The sequence below is a fragment of the Chiloscyllium plagiosum genome, chromosome 15 (assembly GCF_004010195.1).
Source record: "Chiloscyllium plagiosum isolate BGI_BamShark_2017 chromosome 15, ASM401019v2, whole genome shotgun sequence".
Lineage (NCBI taxonomy): Eukaryota > Metazoa > Chordata > Chondrichthyes > Orectolobiformes > Hemiscylliidae > Chiloscyllium > Chiloscyllium plagiosum.
In genome coordinates this window covers 58,109,158-58,131,536 of record NC_057724.1, presented here as the reverse complement: position 1 = coordinate 58,131,536, position 22,379 = coordinate 58,109,158, and the positions used below count along the sequence as shown (strand labels likewise).

At 41.0% G+C, this 22,379-nt stretch overlaps 1 protein-coding gene across 2 annotated transcripts; it reads right to left on the bottom strand.

The window, feature by feature from the left end:
• Positions 1 to 224: 224 nt before the first annotated feature.
• LOC122557354 (protein Wnt-11b-like) lies at positions 225 to 9,286 on the bottom strand. 2 transcript variants are annotated; one of them, XM_043704982.1, is made up of 6 exons: positions 8,571 to 9,286; positions 8,260 to 8,399; positions 7,752 to 7,984; positions 3,504 to 3,781; positions 3,043 to 3,335; positions 225 to 1,408 (listed from the first exon to the last, which is right to left on the bottom strand). In XM_043704982.1, the coding sequence occupies exons 2-6, from the start codon at positions 8,328 to 8,330 to the stop codon at positions 1,234 to 1,236; spliced, it is 1,050 nt and encodes a 349-aa protein (XP_043560917.1). In that variant the 5' UTR covers positions 8,331 to 8,399; positions 8,571 to 9,286; the 3' UTR covers positions 225 to 1,233. The 2 variants fall into 2 exon arrangements, with proteins under 2 accessions (XP_043560917.1, XP_043560918.1); XM_043704983.1 differs by having other exon boundaries at positions 8,606 to 9,286.
• Between the last annotated feature and the right edge of the window lie 13,093 nt (positions 9,287 to 22,379).

The window sequence follows — 22,379 nt, the reverse complement described above, 5'->3', positions numbered from 1 at the left end:
CTGCACCCACACAGGTTGGATTAAATTCTGCCCATCTGCTTCAGGACAGATGAGGAATAAAGAAATTACCCAGAAAAACTGAAACTGTGAATGTGAAGTTTCATAATTGGTGATAGCTTTAACATAGTTAGCAATGGTAAACAGGGGAAAAAAGGCCTTTTATATATTAACAATGTATAATTTCACTCCTGTCTCCTCCAGAATGACTTGGCACAAACTTCAGACCAGAAGAAGTGTTTTATTTAGGAAAATAAATAATAAGCAGACATTAAACAAAACACTACATAACAAAAGCACACAAATTGAAGTACTAGCTGATTGCTACAAAATTATGAATGTGACAGAAACCAGCGTTCCCCATTCATGTAACTAGAACCTGTGCTTACCAAGCTTGATATGCCAGCCTATGTGAAAAATACATTTAGACAGCTCTCTCCTTACTCAATCTCCCCACAAAATCGTCCATAAATAAGAACTGCCACGTACTTGGCAACACAAACTTTTACTAGGAGTCCTTTTCCTAACGAAATTATATCTGTCAGTGGTAGGGTGGCACATTTATTGCACATTGTAATAAGTTCCAGCGCATTGGAATTTGTCATCATATTTAGGGTTTAAGGTTACACTCCAAACGAGGTGGAATGCCTCTGTTGTAATGCTCGATAACATGTTCTGCTGCACTGTACTTACAGCATTTCAATGTTAAGGAATCAGAACAGATGATCCTCCAAGGTCATATTTGTTCCCTCAACACTGGAAAGTGTACCCTGTTTAATGCTTCCCAGATTGAGCAGCACTTTCTTTTCATTTTGTCCTTCACCATCTTTCTCTTCAACAATTGATTAGTGTTGATCACAGCTCTCTCCTCTATTTCAACTCCGTTCTCTTCACTCAAATCACTGGCATTCTTCCTGCTGAACATGTCAACTATCCTTCAGGCCACTGAACACAGCAAAGGAACAAAAGAATCATTCTGATAAATGAAAATGTGTCCACTTGCCATTCTTTTGAATAAAACTTGTCCATTCTCTTGGTTTTCCGATTTTGCCTTTTATCTGTTGTTTTTCTCTCAATATTGAGGTTCGCTGCACTCATATTGCCAGTAGCATCCAAGGAATTTTTGGTCTTTATCTTGGCAACCGTCTCCAGGTTTTTAACCCTCCCCATGGTTTATGTTCCCAGACACTGCTTAATTTAGTCTACTACTATTTTATAGAGCAAGGTCCTTAGCAGTTATTTACAAACATACCGTTCTGCTGTCCTTTCACATTTTTTGCAGGTTACGTAACAACACCAATGATACTTGCAACTACATCGTTCTATAATTGTTTCTGTATATGCATTGTATCCCCGACCACAGCACATCAGGTTACAGCTGTCGCTGTGCACAGAAGTCTTGTTGCACTGCCTGCAGATGAAGCAAATGAAGGAAGATCGGTTAAAAATGTCAAAACAACAAAAAAACTATTGTATTTACATGAAACTAGACATGTAAATGACTGAATACATCTACTGGATAGAAATAGATCTGCCTCATGTATTATAGTCTCACCTGTATGGGTGATCCTAAACTAACGAGTACCAAAAACCTTATGTAAAAAAGACGTATCACCAGACAAATGCTAGATCTGCTCTGTTACCAGAATGTGGACGAAACACTGTGACCTTTACCTATCGTGGCAGAGGGTGGGCGTGGTTTTCTGCTCCTGGCGATCCAAATATGCAGACTCAGCTTTGACACATACAGTCCCCATTGGACAAATTTTCATTCATGGTGGCTCAGTGGTTAACACTACTGCCTCACAGCACCAGGTTCGATTCCAGCCTTGGGCGACTGTCTGTATGGAGTTTGCATGTTCTCCCCGTGTCTGCGTGGGTTTCCTCCCACAGTCCAAAGATGTGCAGGTCAGGTGAATTGGCCATGCTAAGTTGCCCATGGTGTTAGGTGCATTAATCAGAGGGAAATGGGTCTGGGTGGGTTACTCTTCAGAGGGTCAGTGTGGACTGGTTGGGCCGAAGGGCCTGTTTCAACACTGTAGGGAATCTAATCTAATCTGTTTTACAGGAACACTGCCAAAAATCCACATTTCTTCCATGCTATCAGGGGATGATTTTAGTAACATTAACATAGTTTGCTTCCCTTCCTCCCCTATTGTTTTCTCTCACTTTGTTTCTCTTTGCTTTTCTTTGTGATTCCCATGGTTAAGAGATTTGAGAGCATTATTAAAGTTTCGTGAAAGGAAGCAACAAGCGATAGCTGCCTATTGTCCTACCATTTAATGTCCTTGTGTAATCTTGCTCTTAAAAGAATGATTCTCTATAAATGTTTTACAGCCCTTGTGAGGGCTGTTAGGGTCTCACATCAGTAGAGATTCCCGGTTCTATTCTAACTGCAGAAATGAGTAACACTCAAAATTACTGATGCAGTGCACTTGGTGAAAGATTGTGACAATCAGAAGGGAGACAAGATATAGTGAAATTTCTCCCCAAAATGGTTCATCTGATAAAATATTTGTTAGCCCCCATTCAAATTCATGGTGGCTCAGTGGTTAGCACTGCTGCCTCACATTGCCAGGGACCTGGGTTCAACTCCAGCTTCATGTGCCTGCGTGGAGTTTGCATATTCTCCTGGTGTCTTGCATGGGCTTCCTCTAGTTTCCTCCCACAATTCCAAGATGTGCACATTAGGTGAATTGCCCATGCTAAATTGCCCGTAGTGTTCAGGGATGTGTGGGTTAGGTGCATTAGTCAGGGATAAATGTAGCGTACTGGGGAATGGGCCTGGGTGGGTTACTCTGAGGGTTGGTGTGAACTTGTTGGGCCAAATGGTCTGTTTCCACACTGTAAGGGTTCCATGATTAAATTCATGATGAGAAATATCATTGGGCAAGAACCTGGCAGGTGGGCAGCACCTTTAGAATGGAATATCAGCCAAATGTATCCCATTTTTGCCAGGAGATAAATAAATCTATCATATCCATGTTAATAAATAAAGATAGAAAATGAAGATAACATTAGAATCACAGTTGGTTCAGGCTTTACCTCTCATGAGTACCATAGGAGCCTTGTTTTTCACTTGCTGTGCAGTAGTCAGGTGATCCCACCAGATAAATCAGTTCATTCTCGCGAACTGGTCGGATATCAAGCTCTTTAGGCACAAGTTGTTTTCTTGTGCCAACATAACGGTGAATCACTCTGGTGGCTGCCAGATATTTTGACTTAAGATTAACAGCAATCTTGTTTAGTTCCTGTAATCCCTTCCAGCAGGTCTTTACAGAACATGAACCAGAAACACCATGACATTTGCATTTGGTTTCCAATGAATCAATCAATGCCTGGTAAGAGAAAATTGAAACAAGGTGCTGAAGTAATGCATGTTTACACTGGCTCTCAGTTGGGAGAGCTAACTTTCTGGATGTTGGCACAATATTTTTTGGGTTGCAATATAGCCGAGCAATAGGAGGCAGAAAAATAATATGGTTTTCGCCTTAATAGCCATTTACCTGTCTGCCAACATCATTGTTGTGTTTATTCATCAGTCTGTTCGCCTGTGTTCCAGCTCTGTTGCCTTTCATTGGTGCATCTGCAAAAACAGAGCCAAGCTGCAGCCCATAGCGGAGGTTGTCCCCACAACCACCCCACCTGAAGTCAGGCCCAGGAACCTCAGCTGGGCTGATACCACAGGAACAAGTTGGCAACTCGCCAGAAGCACAGAATCGAGCTATGGAATGACTGAGTGCAGCAGAAGAGAGTGCATACACGAAGGATGATTCTCGTGTTCCTGCAATACATGTAAAGAGAAGAGGTATGAAGACCAGTCAAATTTCACAGTTACTAACTCATATGATTTTTATGTATACGCACATTTACTCTTTGGATGATATGTTTAACCTGCCCTCTCAGGTAGATGTAAGAATTAACATTGCATGATTTTGAAGTGAGACTAGTTCTCCCAGGATCCCTTAACCACCTACAGCAGTAACACAGATTAACTGGCTCTTATCACATTGCTTTTTGAAAGATTGCACTTCAAAATCACTGAAACACTTTCGGATATCCTGCGGCTGTGAAAGATGCTAAATAAATGCAATCACTTTTAAAAAGATCTTCAAACTTTTATTTTTTTAACATCTAGTTATCTTAGTTATATTAACTAATGCGATTAGTTATACATACCGATCCGATTGAAAAAAGAAACCAAATTTTCACTGACCTCCATGTAATGGATCTTCAGTTGTCATGTTTTTAAGGGATAGCTGATATTGGTGAAGCACTGTCAAGACTTTTGTCCACATTAAGTCTCCAAGGGTCAACAGAGTGAAAAATGTAATCTTTCTGATAGTCTGAATCTACTCTTCATCAATACCTCGCTAACACCGCCTGTCAGTAAAACCACCTACAAATGCAAAGAACTCACTCCAAACTCCAAATAACAGAACTACGATGACAGAAAAGCTCTATTGTGGCTGATGGTTCAAAGAGAACTGGTTTGCTAAATAAAACTGGGGCCTACAATTAAAGTTGTAGGACTGAAGATGACTGCACAGTGGTACAGTGCAACAATGGTGTAGAGGCGTTTTAAGATGAGGCTCTGACTTTAAAGGTGAATAAAAAGCAGAGACAGTAATGCAAGCTTCCTGAAGTTGGGGCATAATATTTTGAGTATTCACCACCAAGAAACATCTATTTACAAGTGTAAAAGAAGAAACTCCTACTTTCAAAACTCTTGATAAGACATTCACAAGATATTTGACATCTTTTTAGAATGCTCAATTGAATCTCAAGCAAATTCTGGGTCAACTACACAGTGATTTTGATAAAACCAGACAGCAAGAACAAAAGTCTGTTCTTTGATTGTTATCCTTTATAAAATCCTGTGCATTGGCACAGTTGAGCACATTTCCCATCTCACTCACGCATGAGTAAGACCACTTTACTCATGCACCCTTTGTTTTATGTGTCATGTCTTATTCCAGCTTTGCAGGGTGTAAAAGGTTACAACAGTTCTGTGTTTTTTTAAAATCTATTCAATGGCACAAAATACAAAGAAAGACATTATTCAGAAAAATATCATGAGGCACCTCTGTGATTCTATCTCAGGCACAGATAGTAATTACTAATCTATGTCTAATTAGAAACATTTCACTTCAATTGTAAGAATAATTCAATTAAATTCAATTGAATTCAACCTTTAAAATACTAGCACAACTTCAAAAAAGGAGAGTATTAACAGAGAGACTTATATGTACATTTTTTTTAAAGATACAGATATCAGGACAGGTTAAAACAGTGTGTAAAAAAAAATCGGATCAGAGGTTTAAAATGCAAAAAACCAGGAAATTAAGCTAAACATATGTTCAATGCTGCTAGATCATTTTCTCTGGGCACCACTGTTTTGGAAGGAAGTGAAGGCTTTGTAAAGGGCACAAAGAGATTTACTAGATTGGTTCCAGGGATGAATCATTATGGCTATATGAGCAGAATGGAGAACCTAGGATCTTTCTCCTTCATGGCAGGCTAACAGGGAGATTTAGTAGATACATTTAAAATCTAGATGGTTTAGTTAAAGGACAATAAAGGCAACTGTTCCCAATGCCTGAAGCATCAATAACTAGAAGATTAAAAAAACACACACAAAATGCTGGGGAAACTCAGCGGGTCTGGCAGAATCTTTGGAGAGAGAAACAGCCTGGTATGTATCTTTTTCAGAACCTAAGTTCTTTTAAAAAAAAGTCATGTTGGACTCTGAATGTTAATTCTCTCTCCACAGATGCTGCCAGACCTGCTCAGCTTCCCCAACTTCTCGGTTTATAGCGTCCTCTTCTGCTTCTCTGGGATGACAGTGTTGTGTATTTCCATGTTATATTTTGGTCTCATTCAATTATTTTGCAAAACATATCACCTTGCACATTTGTGCACTAATTTCAGCAGCCTGTCTGTCTTCTTCACTGTGTACTACGTTTCACAAGCTCACACAAAGAGCAAACTGCAATGACAGAATATTCTGTTTTGTTATGCTACTTGACGGATAAACATTGGCTAGGACACGAGAGAAAAATGCCTTGCACTTCCAAAATAATGTCAAGGGATCTATTGCATCCATTCCAGGGGACAGACAAGGTCTTGGTTTAATGTTTCTTCCAAAAGATTGCATTTCTAACAGTGCAGCACTGCCTAAGTACCATCTTTGGCTTTTGTGCTTCAGTCTTGTGGTGGGATCTAACCCCTGGGCCTTGAAGGTCAGTTACAGTATTGCCAACAACCAAACCACAGAACCTGCTGTCCTTTGGGGTAAGTGGTGTTGAAATACAAGGTTCTATCAGTTCAAGATGATGTTGAAGTGTTTGAGATGACAATATCTGAAGAGCACCAAATTTCCCAATGCCCTGCCCACTTTTCCCTCACACATTGAACACACACAATTATTACCTTTTCAACTGATTTATTTCACAACATGCTGTGTGTGATTGCCTTTCAAAATTTATTTCTTGTAATAGTAAATATTAATTGAACTTATTTGAAATCCTGAGCACATATTGAACTTCAAGTTCCTTGCAGAGTTAAGTGTGTTAATCCTAGGCTAGCAAGCTGGTGCACAACGAGGGACTGATGTACAGTCAAACATGCTTATCAGTTGGATAGGATTTTAAACTGAGACCTCTCATGCCCCTTCTGGTGGATCCCTTGCCATTATTTGAATGGAGGTGTCACTCCAATATTTGTCCCTCAACTATTGAGGGACTAATGAAACAAGATTCTCTCATTGTTGAGGGAGTTTACTGTGTGAAAATTGGCAGCTACATTTTGATAAGACTACACTTTAGCTGAAAACCTTTTGGGGAGCGAATGGCACTCTTTATACACATGCCATAAATTTTCCTAAATCACGTGTTTTTGTTATGGCCATCAAGAGGATAACACTTTTAATAGTTAAAAATCACACAACTCCATGTTATAGTCCAACAGGTTTAATTGGAAGCACACTAGCTTTCGGAGCGACGGTCCTTCATCAGGTGGAGGAGCGACACTCCGAAAGCTAGTGCTTCCAATTAAACCTGTTGGACTATAACCTGGTGTTGTGTGATTTTTAACTTTGTCCAGCCCAGTCCAACACCAGCATCTCCAAATCACCCTGTCCATGCCCTTCATGATCTTATAAATCTCTATAAATCCCTGGAGCCTCTGACGCTCCAGACAAAACAGCCCCAACCTATTCAGCCTTTTCCTAAAGCTCAAACTCTCCTGGCAACATACTAGTAAATCTTTTCTGAACCCTTTCAAGTTTTACAACATCCCTTCTATAGGAAGGAGGATGAATTCTATAGGATTGAATGCAGTATTCCCAAAGTTGTCTAACCAGTGTCATGTACAGCCACAACATGACCTCCCAACTCCTATATATCAAAGCCTTTTTCCCAGGGTAGGGGATCCAAAACTAGAGAACATAGGTTTAAGGTGAGAGGAGAAAGATTTAAAGGGGACCTAGGGGGCAACATTTCAGAGGATGGCATTTGCATGGAACGAGGAAGTGGTAGAGGCTGGTACAATTACAACATTTAAAAGGCATCTGGATGGGTAGATGAATAAGAAGGTTTGAGAAGGATATGGGCCAATGGGACTGGATTTATTTAGGATATCTGGCTGGCATGGACAAGTTGGGCAGAAGGTTTTTTTTTCCCCACGGGACTCTATGGGACTTTTAAACGGACTGTATGCTAAATCTGCAGGAAACAGAAACGCGCTGTATTTACCTCTGTTTAAGTCTGGATTGAAGCGGGGGGCTAACTGGATGGAGGAGCAGTTCCACCTCATGTCTGCCATGGCTTTCTGACAAACCAGACGTGTCTGCTGCGCCGCGAACACGATACTGGGCATGAGGTCCAGGTTTCTCCGGCAGAGTTGCTGCTGCTCTGGGACGAACCCAGGCCGTTTACAATGCTGGGTATGGTTCCAACCCACAGCGGTACCGCTGACTGCGATGGCGCTGTCCGAGACATAAAGAGACTTGTTCGATGTCTGGGTACGAACTCCGTTTGCAACACTCAAAAAAAAATACACATCCAACAAAGATTTACACAACTTACACATGCAAAGCCAAATCCCAATAAATAACTCTGGGACAAGTGACCCACGAATTTTCGATTTCCATTCTCATTATAGAAGCATATAGAATGTGAAAATCCAAATTGTTTTATTTTGAAATCTGTTCCATCTCAGACCACATAATTAAACCTTTCAGGGACAGAAAGTGGTACTCACAGCCACTGTATAGCGCCACACAGCCGCCACTGAACAAACACCAACAAAAGGTAACCTATTCGAATCTCCATTTTCAAGTTGGTCAAATAAACAGGCGATGGGGCTCGCTACAGACAAGAGTTCTGTCTCTGAGGCGACACCTGAAAGATAAGAGATATTTGTAAATAAACCGAGCAGCTGCCTCTTGACATTTGCATTAATCTCTGAATAGGCCTGGGCAGAATCGCCAGCGGAAAGACTTTGACCCTTCCTGGCTGACATATTCTATGGTGCATGTGGGCCAAAGCAAAGAAACCGAAGTGGGACAGTACCAGCTCCACTTCCAATCGACTCAGTCCGCACTCACACTGCTGCCGGATTGACTGCAAACGGAAGGCTTGGCCAGTTGGAAACGTGACTCTCGCTTTTCACCTCGGATTTGAGGTTACCTCGTTATGTCGTTGACACGAATTTAAACATTTCCCCCCCACCCAGTCGCTGAGATGAACTCCGCCCGCTCTGGATTGATTGCAGCCGGTAGCTGAGGTCGGTGTTTCAGGGCCCCGGTTTGCTGGGGGAACCAGCCATCTGTGTGTCTTGGTGAAGTTTGTGAGGGGGGCCCGGAAAACGCCAGCTTTTATAGGTCTGGATGACGCGAGCTGTCTCCATTCCAGCCAGCGATGTGGCTTTCAGGTGCAATGAATGGAGCTGACGGCAGCTGCGGGAACATCAAAGCGGCTGCAGACACGGATTCCTATTCATGTTAATCTCGCGCTGGGCAAATACACATAAATCCAGCTCCTGCCAACCCCCTCCCCATGGGATTTGCCCCCAGGGCAGGTCGGCAAAACAAACAACCATTATTGTAGCCCGAGAAACTGGATCCGACGTTGATATTCATGCACGGTTTGCAGAAGAAGCACTGACATGGACTCGGTTCCCAACCCAGACCTACTTTAAACCCCGGACAAAAGCAAGTTACTGCGGATGCTGGAATCTGAAACCAAAAGAGAAAATGCTGGAAAATCTCAGCAGGTCTGGCAGCATCTGGAAGGAGCGAAAAGAGCATACGTTTTCGAGTCTAACTGACCCTTTGTTAAAGCTGCCAGACCTGCTGAGATTTTCCAGCATTTTCTCTTTTGGTTTCTACTTTAAACCCCGCAGTCAAATAACATTCCTGAACACAACCGGTCCATTTTTAAAACCAACCAGACGGGTTTAATACGTCCAGCCGCTGTCCAGGTACGCAATAGGTGCTGATCACCTCTCCCCCCCCCCCTTCCCCATCGCCTCTCGTTTACAGTCGAACGAATAATTTAATTACCCCATCGCTCCCGATACCAACTAGTTTATCAAATGTTATGTCTTCAATACGCACGGCTTTACAGTTTCCCATGTTGAAGTAATCTCCTCGTTGGTGACAGACAAGAAGGGAAATGAAATCAATTCCAATATACAGTACACGCTTGGTACACACACAGCACCATGACTATCTTGTCCTCAAAAAGAGGGAGCTCCATCTATTAGTTATTAATCCATCTATTAATAGCTCCTGTTGTAGCTGTAAATTCTTCTTGGGTTGCCCTGTATCCATTTTGTGAGGTTAGCGAGGGGATATATTTAGTTCAGTTGGCCTGACTAATTTGGCAAAGGTCCATCAGTCGAGACACTGTATAAGCTAATTAACGGGAATGCGGAACTTTTATATCTGCCTCCCATCAATGCTCCGTAGTGCACATAGGGCCAGACATTTGGAAGATTTCACTTTGAAGAATCGGTGCAACAATCTGCTGAGCCTTTGAACTGTTTTTGAAATGAAGGTTTGTGTCAAACTTAGAATTAGCATGAGAATGGCAGAGAGATGAAACAAACAGCGGCGCGCAATCATCGTTTTAAAAAGGGGGCAGATAGCACATTCCCAGCATCTAACGCATACTCACAATACCGGGTATTTGTCCCTACCAGATTAACCGTAGACAAAGCTGCTGAAAATAAAACGTTGCAAAGTAAGGTATGTTTGTATAGCAATCCCTATGTGGAAAGCAGCTATTTAAAACTCGCTTTGATTTAGTTGTGAGGAAACATTACTGTATTGTCTTTTCCCCATTATCATTCCTGTGTTTGACTGTTGAGAAATAAAACTTTCACTGTAATGTCAAAAGCTTTGTTTTATTTTGAAACAAAATTACAGTAACCAATAGGATACGGAAATAGTTTGAAACAAAAACAGCAACTGCTGGAGAAACTCAGCAGCTCTGGCAGCATTTGTGGAGAGAAAGCAGACTTCCACTCAAATTCCAGGAATTCAGATTTTCAATATCTGCAGTTCTTTGATTTCTTTAATGAAAATAATTGTATTCTTGGGGAAAATTCTAGCCTACACAATGAAGGAGACATTTATTCTGCTAATGTAGACTGTTTTCGTAAATGGTTCTCTCTCCTTTGCTACTCATTATCAAACTTTCAAAATCAGCATCATCACTCATTCCTCAAAATATCACTCCTGACTCCTCTGTTGTAATGTTCCACCTCTAGCTTCCCTAAATTCAAAAGCATATGATAGCTTCTCAAATGCTTGCTCATCTTTCCCACTGCTACATGTTGATTCTCTCCAAAGAGGTTTAAGAGTTACAATGAACTGGCCCTAATCAAGGTCAGAAGTGACATACTTTGTGGCTGTATCCCTCCTGACATTTTTTGAACTGCCTGAAGCCATTGATACAGTAAGGATGCTCCCACACCTCCCCCTCACCATGATCAAAGGCCCCAAAGGATCCTTCCACATCTGCCGGAGATTTTCCTGCACCTTCACACACGTCATCTACTGTGTCCATTGCTCCCAAAGTGGTCTCCTCTACATTGGGTAGACAGGTCACCAACTTGAGAAACATTTCAGGAAACATCTCTGGGACATACGCATTAAACAACCCCACCAACCTGTGGCCGAATACTTCAACACCCCCTCCCACTCCACCAAGGACATGCAAGTCCAGGGCCTCCTTCACCACCAGATTCTAGCCACCCAACGCCTGGAGGAAGAACACCTCATCTTCCATGTTGGGACCCTCCAACCACATGGAATCAATATCGATTTCACTACCACCACCACCACCTTTGTATTCCCAGCTATCTTTCCCCCAGCGGCACACCTCCTCCTATTTATCTCTCATCCCCCTTGGGCCTCCCTCACATTCCTGATGAAGAGCTTATGCTTGAAATAGCGACTCTCCTGCTCCTTGGATGCTGGCAAATGGGACTTGATTTATTTAGGAAATCTGGTTGGCATGGATGAGTCAGGCGAAAGGGTCTGTTTCCATGCTGTACATCTCTGCGACTCTGAACAAAACATTCCAGTTAGCTGTCAGTCATCATATCACTTGATATTTCTCCATGGCAATATCTCTGTGTTTTAAGAGTCCACTGTGAACCAATCAGAACTCTTTTCTCACATAGTATATCCATGTTCCCTTTTAAACTATAATTCTTGTGAATTGTCCTAAACATTGAAAAATGAAAGGGTTTAATAAGCACTGTTGTTTTTCAGCTATACTCAAGTTCTGTGCTACCAGACAATTAGTCATTACTTTGTTAAAATAGCCCTAACTTTTCTGGTGTGTATTAGCAGATAATGAGCATTTCAAATTCATTTCCTTAAAGGTGTTGTAATGACTAATCTGTTACCAAAGTGCTAATATAAAAGAACCTGTAGAGGAGTAGGATACCTCAAAAATAATTTTTGTATCAGAACATAAAGCTGCAGATATGGGATTAGCAATAAAACACACATTTCTTATGCAAAAGAAACAGAAAACATTGAAGAAACCAACTTATTTATGTGTAACTGATTTCTAAAAAACACAGTAAAATAAAATATCCCATGAATCCTAAAAGTACATCATTATTCATAGTTAAACATCACACAACACCAGGTTATAATAAAACAGGTTTATTTGAAAAAAACAGTTTTCGAAGTGCTTCTTCTTCATCAGGACCATAAGGTACAGAATTTAAAGCAAGAGATTACAGTGTCATGTAGCTGAAATTATATATTGAACAAACCTAAATTAAGTCTTTCATCTTTTAGAATGGGTTTACTGGTTTCGGTTTTTTAATATGTAAGTCCCAGAACTTCTTTTAAGTCACATTCTCAAGATAACCTAAGGTTTTATAACAAAAGGTGCCATCTCAGCTCAGACAGTGCTTTTAAAGTTGTGAGGTCAGAGTCTGTCTGTATCCCAATTTTGAGTCAAACTGGTTCTATTTCCAAAGTGGAATTTACAAAATATTACATGGATTGACTGCCTGCAGATTGTGCATTTTTTGAGCAGAATATATATGCAAATATAATTCTGCAAATACAAATTCACCCCATAGACTTATATGTATGTGCACGTGCAGGACAGAGAGCCAGCGCGAGAGAGAGAAAGGGACAGAGAGAATGTGAGTATGTGCATGTGAGTGTAAGTGTTTGCACGTGTGCAAACTTGGTAAAGCGTGTGTGTGTGTGTGTGATGGGGTATAAGCCTGTGAGAGGGTGCATGCGTGGGTGTAAGTGTGGGTGGTTTATATGTGTCTGTATGAGAGAAAGTGTTATATGAGAGATGACCTGCATGAGTGTGTGAGTATGTAAGAGTGTGTGTGAGAGAGAGAGAGAGAGTGTATAGTGCAGTGGGGTCACCTGTAGTGTGACATGAACCCAAGGTCCCAGTTGAGGCCATCCCAATGGGTACCGAACTTGGCTATCAGCCTCTGTTTGGCAACTTTGCATTGTTGCCTGTCCCAAAGTCCACCTTGGAGGATGGTCACCCAAAGGTCCAAGGCTGAATATCCCTGACCATTGAAGTGTTCCCTGACTGGGAGGGAACATCCCTGTCTGGTGATTGTTGTGTGGTGTCCACTCATCTATTGTCGTAGCGTCTGCTTGGTCTTGCCAATGTACTATTCCTTGGGGCATCTCTGCCTGTAGCGTATCAGATAGACAACGTCGGCCGAGTCACATGAGTACCTGCTGCGTACATGAGTGATGTCCCCATGTGTAATGGTGGAATCCATATCGACATTGTGACATGTCTTGCAGTAGTTGTCATGACAGGGTTGTACGGTGTTCTGGTCAATGTTGTCCTGAAAGCTGGGCAGTTTGCTGCAAACAATGATCTGTTTAAGGTTTGGTGGTTGTGGTAAGAAGTGGAGGTGTAGGGAAGATGTTCATCCTCATCAATAATGTTTTGCAGACTGTGAAGAACATGGCATTGTTTTTCTGCTCCCGGGAAGTGCTGGACAATGAAGGGTACTCTAGCGTTTGCAATCGGTGTATGTCTCCTGAGGAGATCATTATAGTTTCTTGCTGGGACACATTGGAACTGACAATCAATTAATTGAACATCGTACCCTGTTCTTATGAGCACCTTCAGGTGCCCGTCACGATCGTCCTCATCTGAACAGATCCTGTGTATGCATAGGGCTTGTCCATAGGGGATGGCTGTTTTAGCATGTTTAGGGTGGAAGCTAGAGAAGTGCAGCATTGTGAGGTTATCCATGGGTATCCAGTAGAGTGAGGTGCTGAGGTGCCTGTCCTTGATGGAGATGCATGCGTCCAAGAATGAGACAGATACTACTTTTTGCACAGATACTACACATTCACAGGGTCTGTTCAGATGAGGAGGAACGTGATGTACACCTGAAGGTGCTCAAGGATGCCTTCGTAAGAATAGAGTACGATGCTCAATTCATCAATCACCAGTTTCGAAGTGCTATAGTGAGAAACTGTAATGACCTTCTCAGGAGGCAGACTGTGGTTGCAACCAATAGGGTACCCTTCATTGTCCAGTACTTTCTGGGAGCTGAAAAAGTAGGCCATGTTCTTCGCAGCCTGTGACACATTGTCGATGAGAATGAGCACCTTGCCAAGACCTTCCCTACGCCTCCACTTCTCACCTTTAAACAACCGCCAATCATTAAACGGATCATCGTTCGTAGTGTTGTGGGGGAAAACACCAGTCTCGGAGTCAGAATCAGGGTTCAATGACAGAGTTTATTGCACAAGGAAATACCGGAGCTCTGGGGAGAGAAAGACACCAACAGCACTGAGGTCAGCTGCGAGTCTTCTCTTGACCCGGAGCACACATCAAGAAACTTTTATACCTCTGCGATACAATAGGTCAGTGATGAGATTATTGTCTTTGTAACATGGTTTGTTTATGGTAATCATTGCAGAATTGTTGATAGTTTCGATACAGTCTTTGTCATTTCCAGCGCAGCCTTTGTTAATTTCCATGTGTCATTGTCAGTTTCAATGTAGACATTGTCAGTTTCAGTGTCCACATGGAAATCCATTGCTGTAGTAATGGGTGCTATTCGCCCTTCCTGAAAAGGATGATTACTGCATTCCTGGCTATTAGCATTTCATATTGAGTTTGTATCAAGATGTTCACATTTCTATAAGAGGTGTTGGCTGGACCTAGACACTTCAGTGGGCAGTTTTCATTACTCATGTGTATTCTCTCCCCCACCTGTCTTAAACTAATAACTGAGTTGTGAGTGCATTGTGCTAGCATTCTGGTGGCTCCAGGCAGTGTCTGTATCTGCTCTACTGTTTCTCTCCATATTGTGATGCAGCGGCCATTTTGTGTGTCAAATTGGCCAACTGATGGCTCAGCGGCCATCTTGTGTGTCCATGTGCCTAGTGTCACCCTGCACTGTGCCATCTCCCTCTTCAATAGCAAACTGTCCAGCCTTCAGGACAACATCGACCACAACACTGTACAACCCTGTCATAGCAGTCACTGCAAGATGTGTCAGAGCATTGACATGGATACCACCATATGTGTAGGGACACCATCCACCATGTACGTGGCAGGTACTTATGTAACTCGGGCAATGTTGTCTATTTCATATGCTGCAGGCAAGGATGCCCTGAGGAATAGTACATTGGTGAGACCAAGCAGATGCTATGACAACAGATGAATGGACACCACACAACAATCCACAGGGAGGGACGTTCCCTCCCAGTCAGAGAACACTTCAGCAGTCAGGGGCATTAGGCCTCAGACCTTCAGGTGACCATCTTCTAAGGTGGACTTCGGGGTAGGCAACAACGCAAAGTGGCCGAGCAGAGGCTGATAGCCAAGTTGGGTACCCATGAGGATGGCCTCAACCGGGACCTTGGGTTCATGAAACACTATAGGTGACCCCACTGCACTATACACTCTCTCTCTCACACACAGACATGCACACACACATTCTTTCATACTCACACACTCACGCAGACCTTCTCTCATACACAAGCTCTCTCTCATATGCACATGCTCCCACACTCACACCCATGCAAGCATCTTCTCACAGGCTTATACTCCATCACACTCACACACACACTTTACCAAGCTTGCACACACTCTCTCACATGCACTTGCATTCATGCGCACACTCACATGCACACACTCACTCTCTCTCTCACACTCTCTCCTGCACATGCACACACATATACATTGATGGCGTGAATTTGTATTTGCAGAATTATATTTGCATATACATACCATTTTGCTGAAAAAATGCAGAACCTACAGGCAGTCAATGAAGGCGTCAATCCATGTAATATTTTATAAATTCCGCTTTGGAAATAGAACCATTCTGACTCTAGATTGGGATACAGACAGACTCTAACCTCACTCCTTTAAGGCATTGTCTCAGCTGTGATGTCACCTTTTGTTATAAAACCCTCAGTTATCCTGAGAATGTGGCTTAAAAGAAGTTCTGAGATTTACATATGAAAGAAACGAAACCAGCAAACCTATTCTCAAAGATGAAAGATTTAACAATCTAGGTTTGTTCAATATATCATTTCAGCTGCATGACACTGTTATCGTTCGCTATAAAGTCTGTGTCTTATGGTCCTACTTGACATCTACCTAATGAAGAAGCAGCGCTCCGAAAGCTAGTGCCTCCAAATAAACCTGTTAGACTATAACATGGTGTTGTGTGAATTTTAACTTTGTCCACCCCAGTCCAACACCGACTTTTCCAAATCATGTCTTTATTCATGTCAGAGAAAATTGCCTTCTTTATTACCTATAGAGCTTGATTTTACTGTGGTTTCAAATCCCAGAATTAAGAATCTGATAGCCTCTTCCTGGAATCTTCGTACAACTGAGGGTAAACTTTTTAAGCTTCAAATAACCCCTCAGGATTTTAACACTCTTGTGTTAAAGTAACCTATTGTTAATAATTCTAAACTATCTTCTACCTTTCTCAGCAGCCATCACTTTACATTTCCAGTGTAAGCTAGGAAACCTGCAGAACTGATACTAACAAAGAACTTTTTTGCCCAAGTTAGGGTGTTTCCCTAATTAAAAATCACAGATCTTCTAGACTGGGACACAGCAGTTTCCTTTGTTTGCTTCAAAATTTCTCGATGTAAACAAAAGCCCATTGCTCTTCAGAAAGTCTTTCTCTCAGGTGGGTTTAAAGTAAATCATCATGACTACAGAAATACGAGTTAATCATTAAACTCCTTCTGGCACACAGAAAATCCATATGCCACTAGTTCAAAATCATAAATCCAAACTGAAAAATAAGCTTTATTTATATATAAATCACATATTACATCACAAAGGGCAGAGGTGCTGTTTGGCAGTAATTAAGATTTAAAACACCATTGAAAAATTCACAAAATGCTTATGTGCAAAGTAGAAAACATTACAATTACACACCATTCCATGTAATTCCCATTCAAATCCATTGAAAATGGACTGGCGTAGTTAAGTGGGGCTAGACAAATCTGACAGCAATTTCCTGATTCCCACAATTATGTGCACATGTATAAATGCCAGTACTCTCTGTCTGAATTATGTCATATTAATATGAGCACTGATTGCCTCAGCATTGTTCTTACTACAAAACCGGGATCATTATGGTCCTAAGGCAAAAACTGAGTAATTTGCCAATGCATGAGAAATTCCTATCAATACATTGATGAATTTGTAACAAATCAAGACAATATGTTGAATAATCCTTTAGTTAATCTGCAGTTGGAATACTGTTTCCTGTTGTGGGCACTTAATTATAGGGAAGACGTAAAAGCATCGTAAAAACAGGCGAGATAGGAGCACTAGGATCCTAGCATATGCAAGTGATTATGATCATAAGTGACGGGAAATTAGGGTTATTTTTATGAGCACCGAGAAAGATAAAGGGTAGATTGAGGGGTCTTCAGATTTTGCCAAATTTATAGTGAAAGACTTTTTTCTAAGAAAATATAGCCATAAAGTCATAGAAATGTACAGCACAGAAACAGGCCCTTCAGTCCAACTTGTCCATGCCAACCAGATATCCTAAATAAATCTTGTCCCATTTATTATCATTTGGCCCATATCCCTCTAAACCCTTCCTATCCTTATTTCCATCCAGATGCCTTTTAAATGTTGCAATTGTACCAGTCTCCACCACTTCCCCTGGCAGCTCCACCACCCTCTGCATGAAAAGGTTGCCCTTGAGGTCCCTTTTAAATCCTTCCCCTCTCACCCTAAACCTAAGCCTTCTAGTCTTGAACTCCTTTACCCTGGGAAGAAGACCTTGTCTGTTCACCCTATCCCTATCACCCTAAGCCTCCGACGCTCCGTAGTGGCAAGAATCCACTAATCCAAGATAATGAAGACAAAATAAAAGGGAAGTAAAGAAATAAAGAAAAATATTCTTTATGTAGAGAATGATGAGAATTTACTATTTGTTACAAATTACTAGTTAGGCAAAGTCATTAAATTATTTCACAATAAAATTATAGGATATGTAAAATAGTGTAATATCAAAGACTATGGGGATCAAGCAGAGAAGAAACATTAAACTAGGTATTTATGTAGAGAAAGGTACTGACACAGACTTGGTGACTTTAATGGCTTTTTTATACATTCATGGACTCAAACACAAAAACCAGAACGGACACTGCAGTGCAACATTGAATGGGTGCTACACTGTCAGAAGTGCCATCTTTAAAATGAGACATAAAGTTCCTTGTGTTCTCCGAGTGGCTGTAAAAGATTTCATTGCACAATGTAGAAGAAAAGCAGGGGAATTCTTCCTGGCGTCTTGGCCAATTTTCATTTTTACTTGGTTGTTATCATCTTGATGTGTTTGAAAGCACATCATAGCTGCCACATATCCTGCATTGCAGCAGAGACTGCATGTCAGAAGAACTTCACTGGGTGCTTTGGGACATTTTGTGGCCTTGAAGGGTGCTAGACGAATACAATTTTTACTTTCTGTAATATTTGATGATTAATTGAAACGTGTATGTCATTGAAAGTCTGATAATTGAATCAAATGTTCACTCTAAAATCCTTAGATTGAATGCCATGATTGCATGAAACAGTCATGAGTGGAGGTGCATCCTTTGTTACAGAGAAGTAACTGGGAAAAGAAAGATCAAATTCATCTGTATTAGAGTTGATGTGAGGGAATGTAATAGGCCATGCGAACAATTAGTATGAATTGAAAATCAGTCAGATCCTCCTGAGAGTTGGTGACTTTCTGTAAAACACATCTATTGTTTTATAACTCTTTTAAATGGTTCAAAATTTTCCTCTATTACAGGACAGAAGTGCATGATAGGATCACTATCACAGTTGCTGATAATAGCCGTTGAATGACTGTGTGCTTCCATGACTATTTTAGCAGGTTAACATCATTGTTGCAACCTTGCATAGAGGAATATCATAAAAATATGTAAAGTGTTCCTGCACTATAATAGCCCTCATAAATAGCAAACCCCATGTGCTTTAAGGCTTTAAAAATAGAAAATACTTGAAATGAAAAGGTTAATCATCATCTAAAAGCGGAAGAGATAAGTTAATGTTTTGCTGACATCATCTAATAACACTTTAGGTCCCACATGTATACTAATGTCACTGAGCTATGCCTCATCAATTCATCTCTCTCAATTTCAACAGTGTCTTTATGTTGACAAACTGTTTGTACCACATCAAGTCTGAGGTGAGCCAACATTTTCTCAAATCAAACATTAGGAAAACTGAAGCCATTGTCTTCACCTGAACCACAAATTCTATTTCCCAAACATATCTCCATCTCTGACCAGGAGGGTCTCAAGCTGAACCAAATGTTTGCAATCTTGGCTCTTCTTTGACCCTGAACTGAGATTTCGATCCCATCACCTCTCTGTATTAACTCCCTTCTCTGTCCTTACTTTAGCCCTTCAGCCTCTGAAACATTTATCGATGCTATTCTCACTTCTAATGCAACTATTCAAATGTTCACTTGACCATCCATCCCTCTTTCACCCTCCATAAATATGAAAATCTATCATCCAAAATTGTGTTCTTCGAACTCTAGACTCTTGTGGATTTCCATTTTCTCCTTTCCACTATTGGTGGCTGTGATTTAGCTATCTAAACTGTAAGGTTTGAATTTCCTCCCCAATCCTTTCAATCTCTTCACCTCTCCCTCTTGAAGGTTTTTCTTCGGACCTAATTCTTTGACCAAACTTTTGAAAATATGTCCTAATTTCTCCTTCTTTGATCTAATGTTAATTTTGTCCGATTACACTCTTGTGAATGCTCTTGGATATTCCACTACATTAAAAGTGTTATTTAAATGCAGTTGTAGAATATTCATCAGAATTTATTTGAAATTTGTTTCGATAATATTGGTTTACCTTTATCCCAAAATGAGAGGATTGAAAAATGCAAATACTGTAGTTAAATCAATCAACATTCATGTAACTCACTGAGCAGCTCATTTGCCTTCCTCTCAACAAAGAAAAATGAAAGTGAATTAATTTGTTTCTGTGAGCATAGCATTAATTGTGGATTGAGATTATTTTTGGCACTTTAAGGCACTTTTTGAGATGTGTGTGTCATGGAAAGACTAGCATTTATTGCCTATCCCTAATTGTCCTAAAGTGCTGAGGATCCATCTTCTTGAATTGTTATGGTCCTTCGCATGCAGGTACACCCACAATGTGGTTAATAAGTGAATGTCAGGAATTTGTGCCAACAGTAGTGAAGGATCACTGATATAGTTTCAAGTTAAGCTGGTGAGTGGCTTGGTGGAGATCTCTGAAGTGGTGGAGTTCCTATGTATCTGGTATCCTTGTTGTTCTGGATGGCAGACATCACGGATTTGGAAGGTGCTGACAATGAACCTTGCTGACTTGCTGCAGTGCATCTTGCAGATGTTACACACTGCTGCCACTGTTCACTGATATTGGACAAAATAAATGTTCATTTTGATGGATGGCAAGGATAAGTGGCGTGTCTTGTCCTTGATGTTGATGTGCTTATTAAGTATGAGCCACTCACATCTAGGCCAGTGGAGAATGCTCAGTCATACTACTGACTTATAACACATAGATGATGGATATGCTTTGTGGACTCAGGCATTACTTTTCTCAGAATTCCAAGTCTCTGACCTTACTTGTGGCCACAATATTTATATGACTGGTTCCATATCACTTTCCGGCCAATGGTAAACTCAGGATGTTGATTGTAGTTATTGGTAATGTCATTAGATGCTAAGAAGTAGTAGTTAGGTTCTCTTTATGAAGATGTCATTGCCTGACAATTGTGTGCTCTGACAGTTTGACATTAACAGTCCAATCTTGAATATTAGAGGGAAAGTGAGGACTGCAGATGCTGGGGATCAGAGCTGAAAATGTGTTGCTGGAAAAGCGCAGCAGGTCAGGCGGCATCCAAGGAGCAGGAGAATCAATGTTTCGGGCATGAGCCCTTCTTCAGGACAAAAGCACCAATGGTATCGTTTCGAAGTTTGTTGATGACACAATGGTTGGTACAGTAGTAAGTTCTGAATGGGACATAAGCAGCTACAAAGGGTTAGAGATAGGCCAAGTGAATGGGCAAAAATCTGGAAAATGGAACATTGTGGCAAAATGTGATATTGTTCGTTTTGGCAGGTTTGAAGCATATTATATAAACGGTTAGAAATTGCAGAGGTATTTGGATGTCCTTGTGCCTTTGCAAAGGGCTTTTACTCAGATGTAGCAAGTAATTAGGAAAGTTAGTAGAATATTATGTTTATTGTGAAGGGAATTGAGTATAAAGGTAGAGGTTATGCTTCAGTTATACAAAGCATTGGTGAGACCAGATCTGGTGTACTGTGTACATATTGACTTCCTTATTTGCAGAAGGGTGTAAATGCTTTGAACAGTTCAGAGGTCCACTAGACTAATATCAGAAATGGCTGAGTTGTTTTATGGGGATAATTTACCCAGTCTAGGTTTGTATCCACCAGCGATTAGAATTGTAAGAGGCAACTTGATAAATGATCCTGAAGTTTTGGCAGGGTGCGTGTGGAATGGATGTTTTTGTTTTCTGTGAGAATCTAAAACTAGGGGTCACAGTTTCAAAATTAGGAGTGACCTGTTTAAGAAGAGAAAGGGATTTTTTTTCTCTCTCAAGAGCATTGAAAATCTTTGGAACTTTCTTCCTGAAAATGTGAAAACAAAAAGGTAGATAATTCCTGATAAGCAAAAGGTGTTGTGAAAGATCTTTGAAAGTAGATGGGAATGTAGAGTAATCATGATCTTACTGAATGGCAGAGGGAGAAACCAAGTGGCCCGCTCTTGTTCCTAATTCGTATATTTCATATGACTTTTTGAGGTTATATTCTCAATGAAATCTACTTTTATCTTCATGTTTCAGGCATGCAATTCTATTTGGTTAGAAATAATATGCTCCGGTAATCCAAAAAAGCCAACAAAAATAGAAAGTGTCATGTGTCCTAGTTTTATGGAAAGGAGTTAAGATCAATATAGCAAGAATGTGATGCTTCAGGTAATACAGTCATAGAGTCATAGAAATGTACAGCATGGAAACAGACCCTTCGGTCCAACCCGTCCATGTCGACCAGATATCCCTAACCAATCTAGTCCCACCTGCCAGCACCTGGACCATATCCCTCCAAACCCTTCCTACTCATTTAACCATCCAAATGCCTCTTAAATGTTGCAATTGTACCAACCTCCACCACTTCCTCTGGCAGCTCATTCCATACACGTACCACCCTCTGTGTGAAAAGGTTGCCCCGTAGGTCTCTTTTATATCTTTCCCCTCTCACACTAAACCTATGCCCTCTAGTTCTGGACTCCCCGACCCCAGGGAAAAGACTTTGCCTATTTA

Bases quoted from the DNA above. Each gene is read 5' to 3' on its own strand.
- LOC122557354 (XM_043704982.1), bottom strand. From the start codon at position 8,330: ATGGAGATTCGAATAGGTTACCTTTTGTTGGTGTTTGTTCAGTGGCGG. The intron at 7,985-8,259 runs GTGAGTACCACT...TGTCTCGGACAG, and splicing joins TGTGGCGCTATACAGTGGCT to CGCCATCGCAGTCAGCGGTA. The intron at 1,409-3,042 runs GTAAAGCCTGAA...CTTCATCTGCAG, and splicing joins TCCTATGGTACTCATGAGAG to GCAGTGCAACAAGACTTCTG.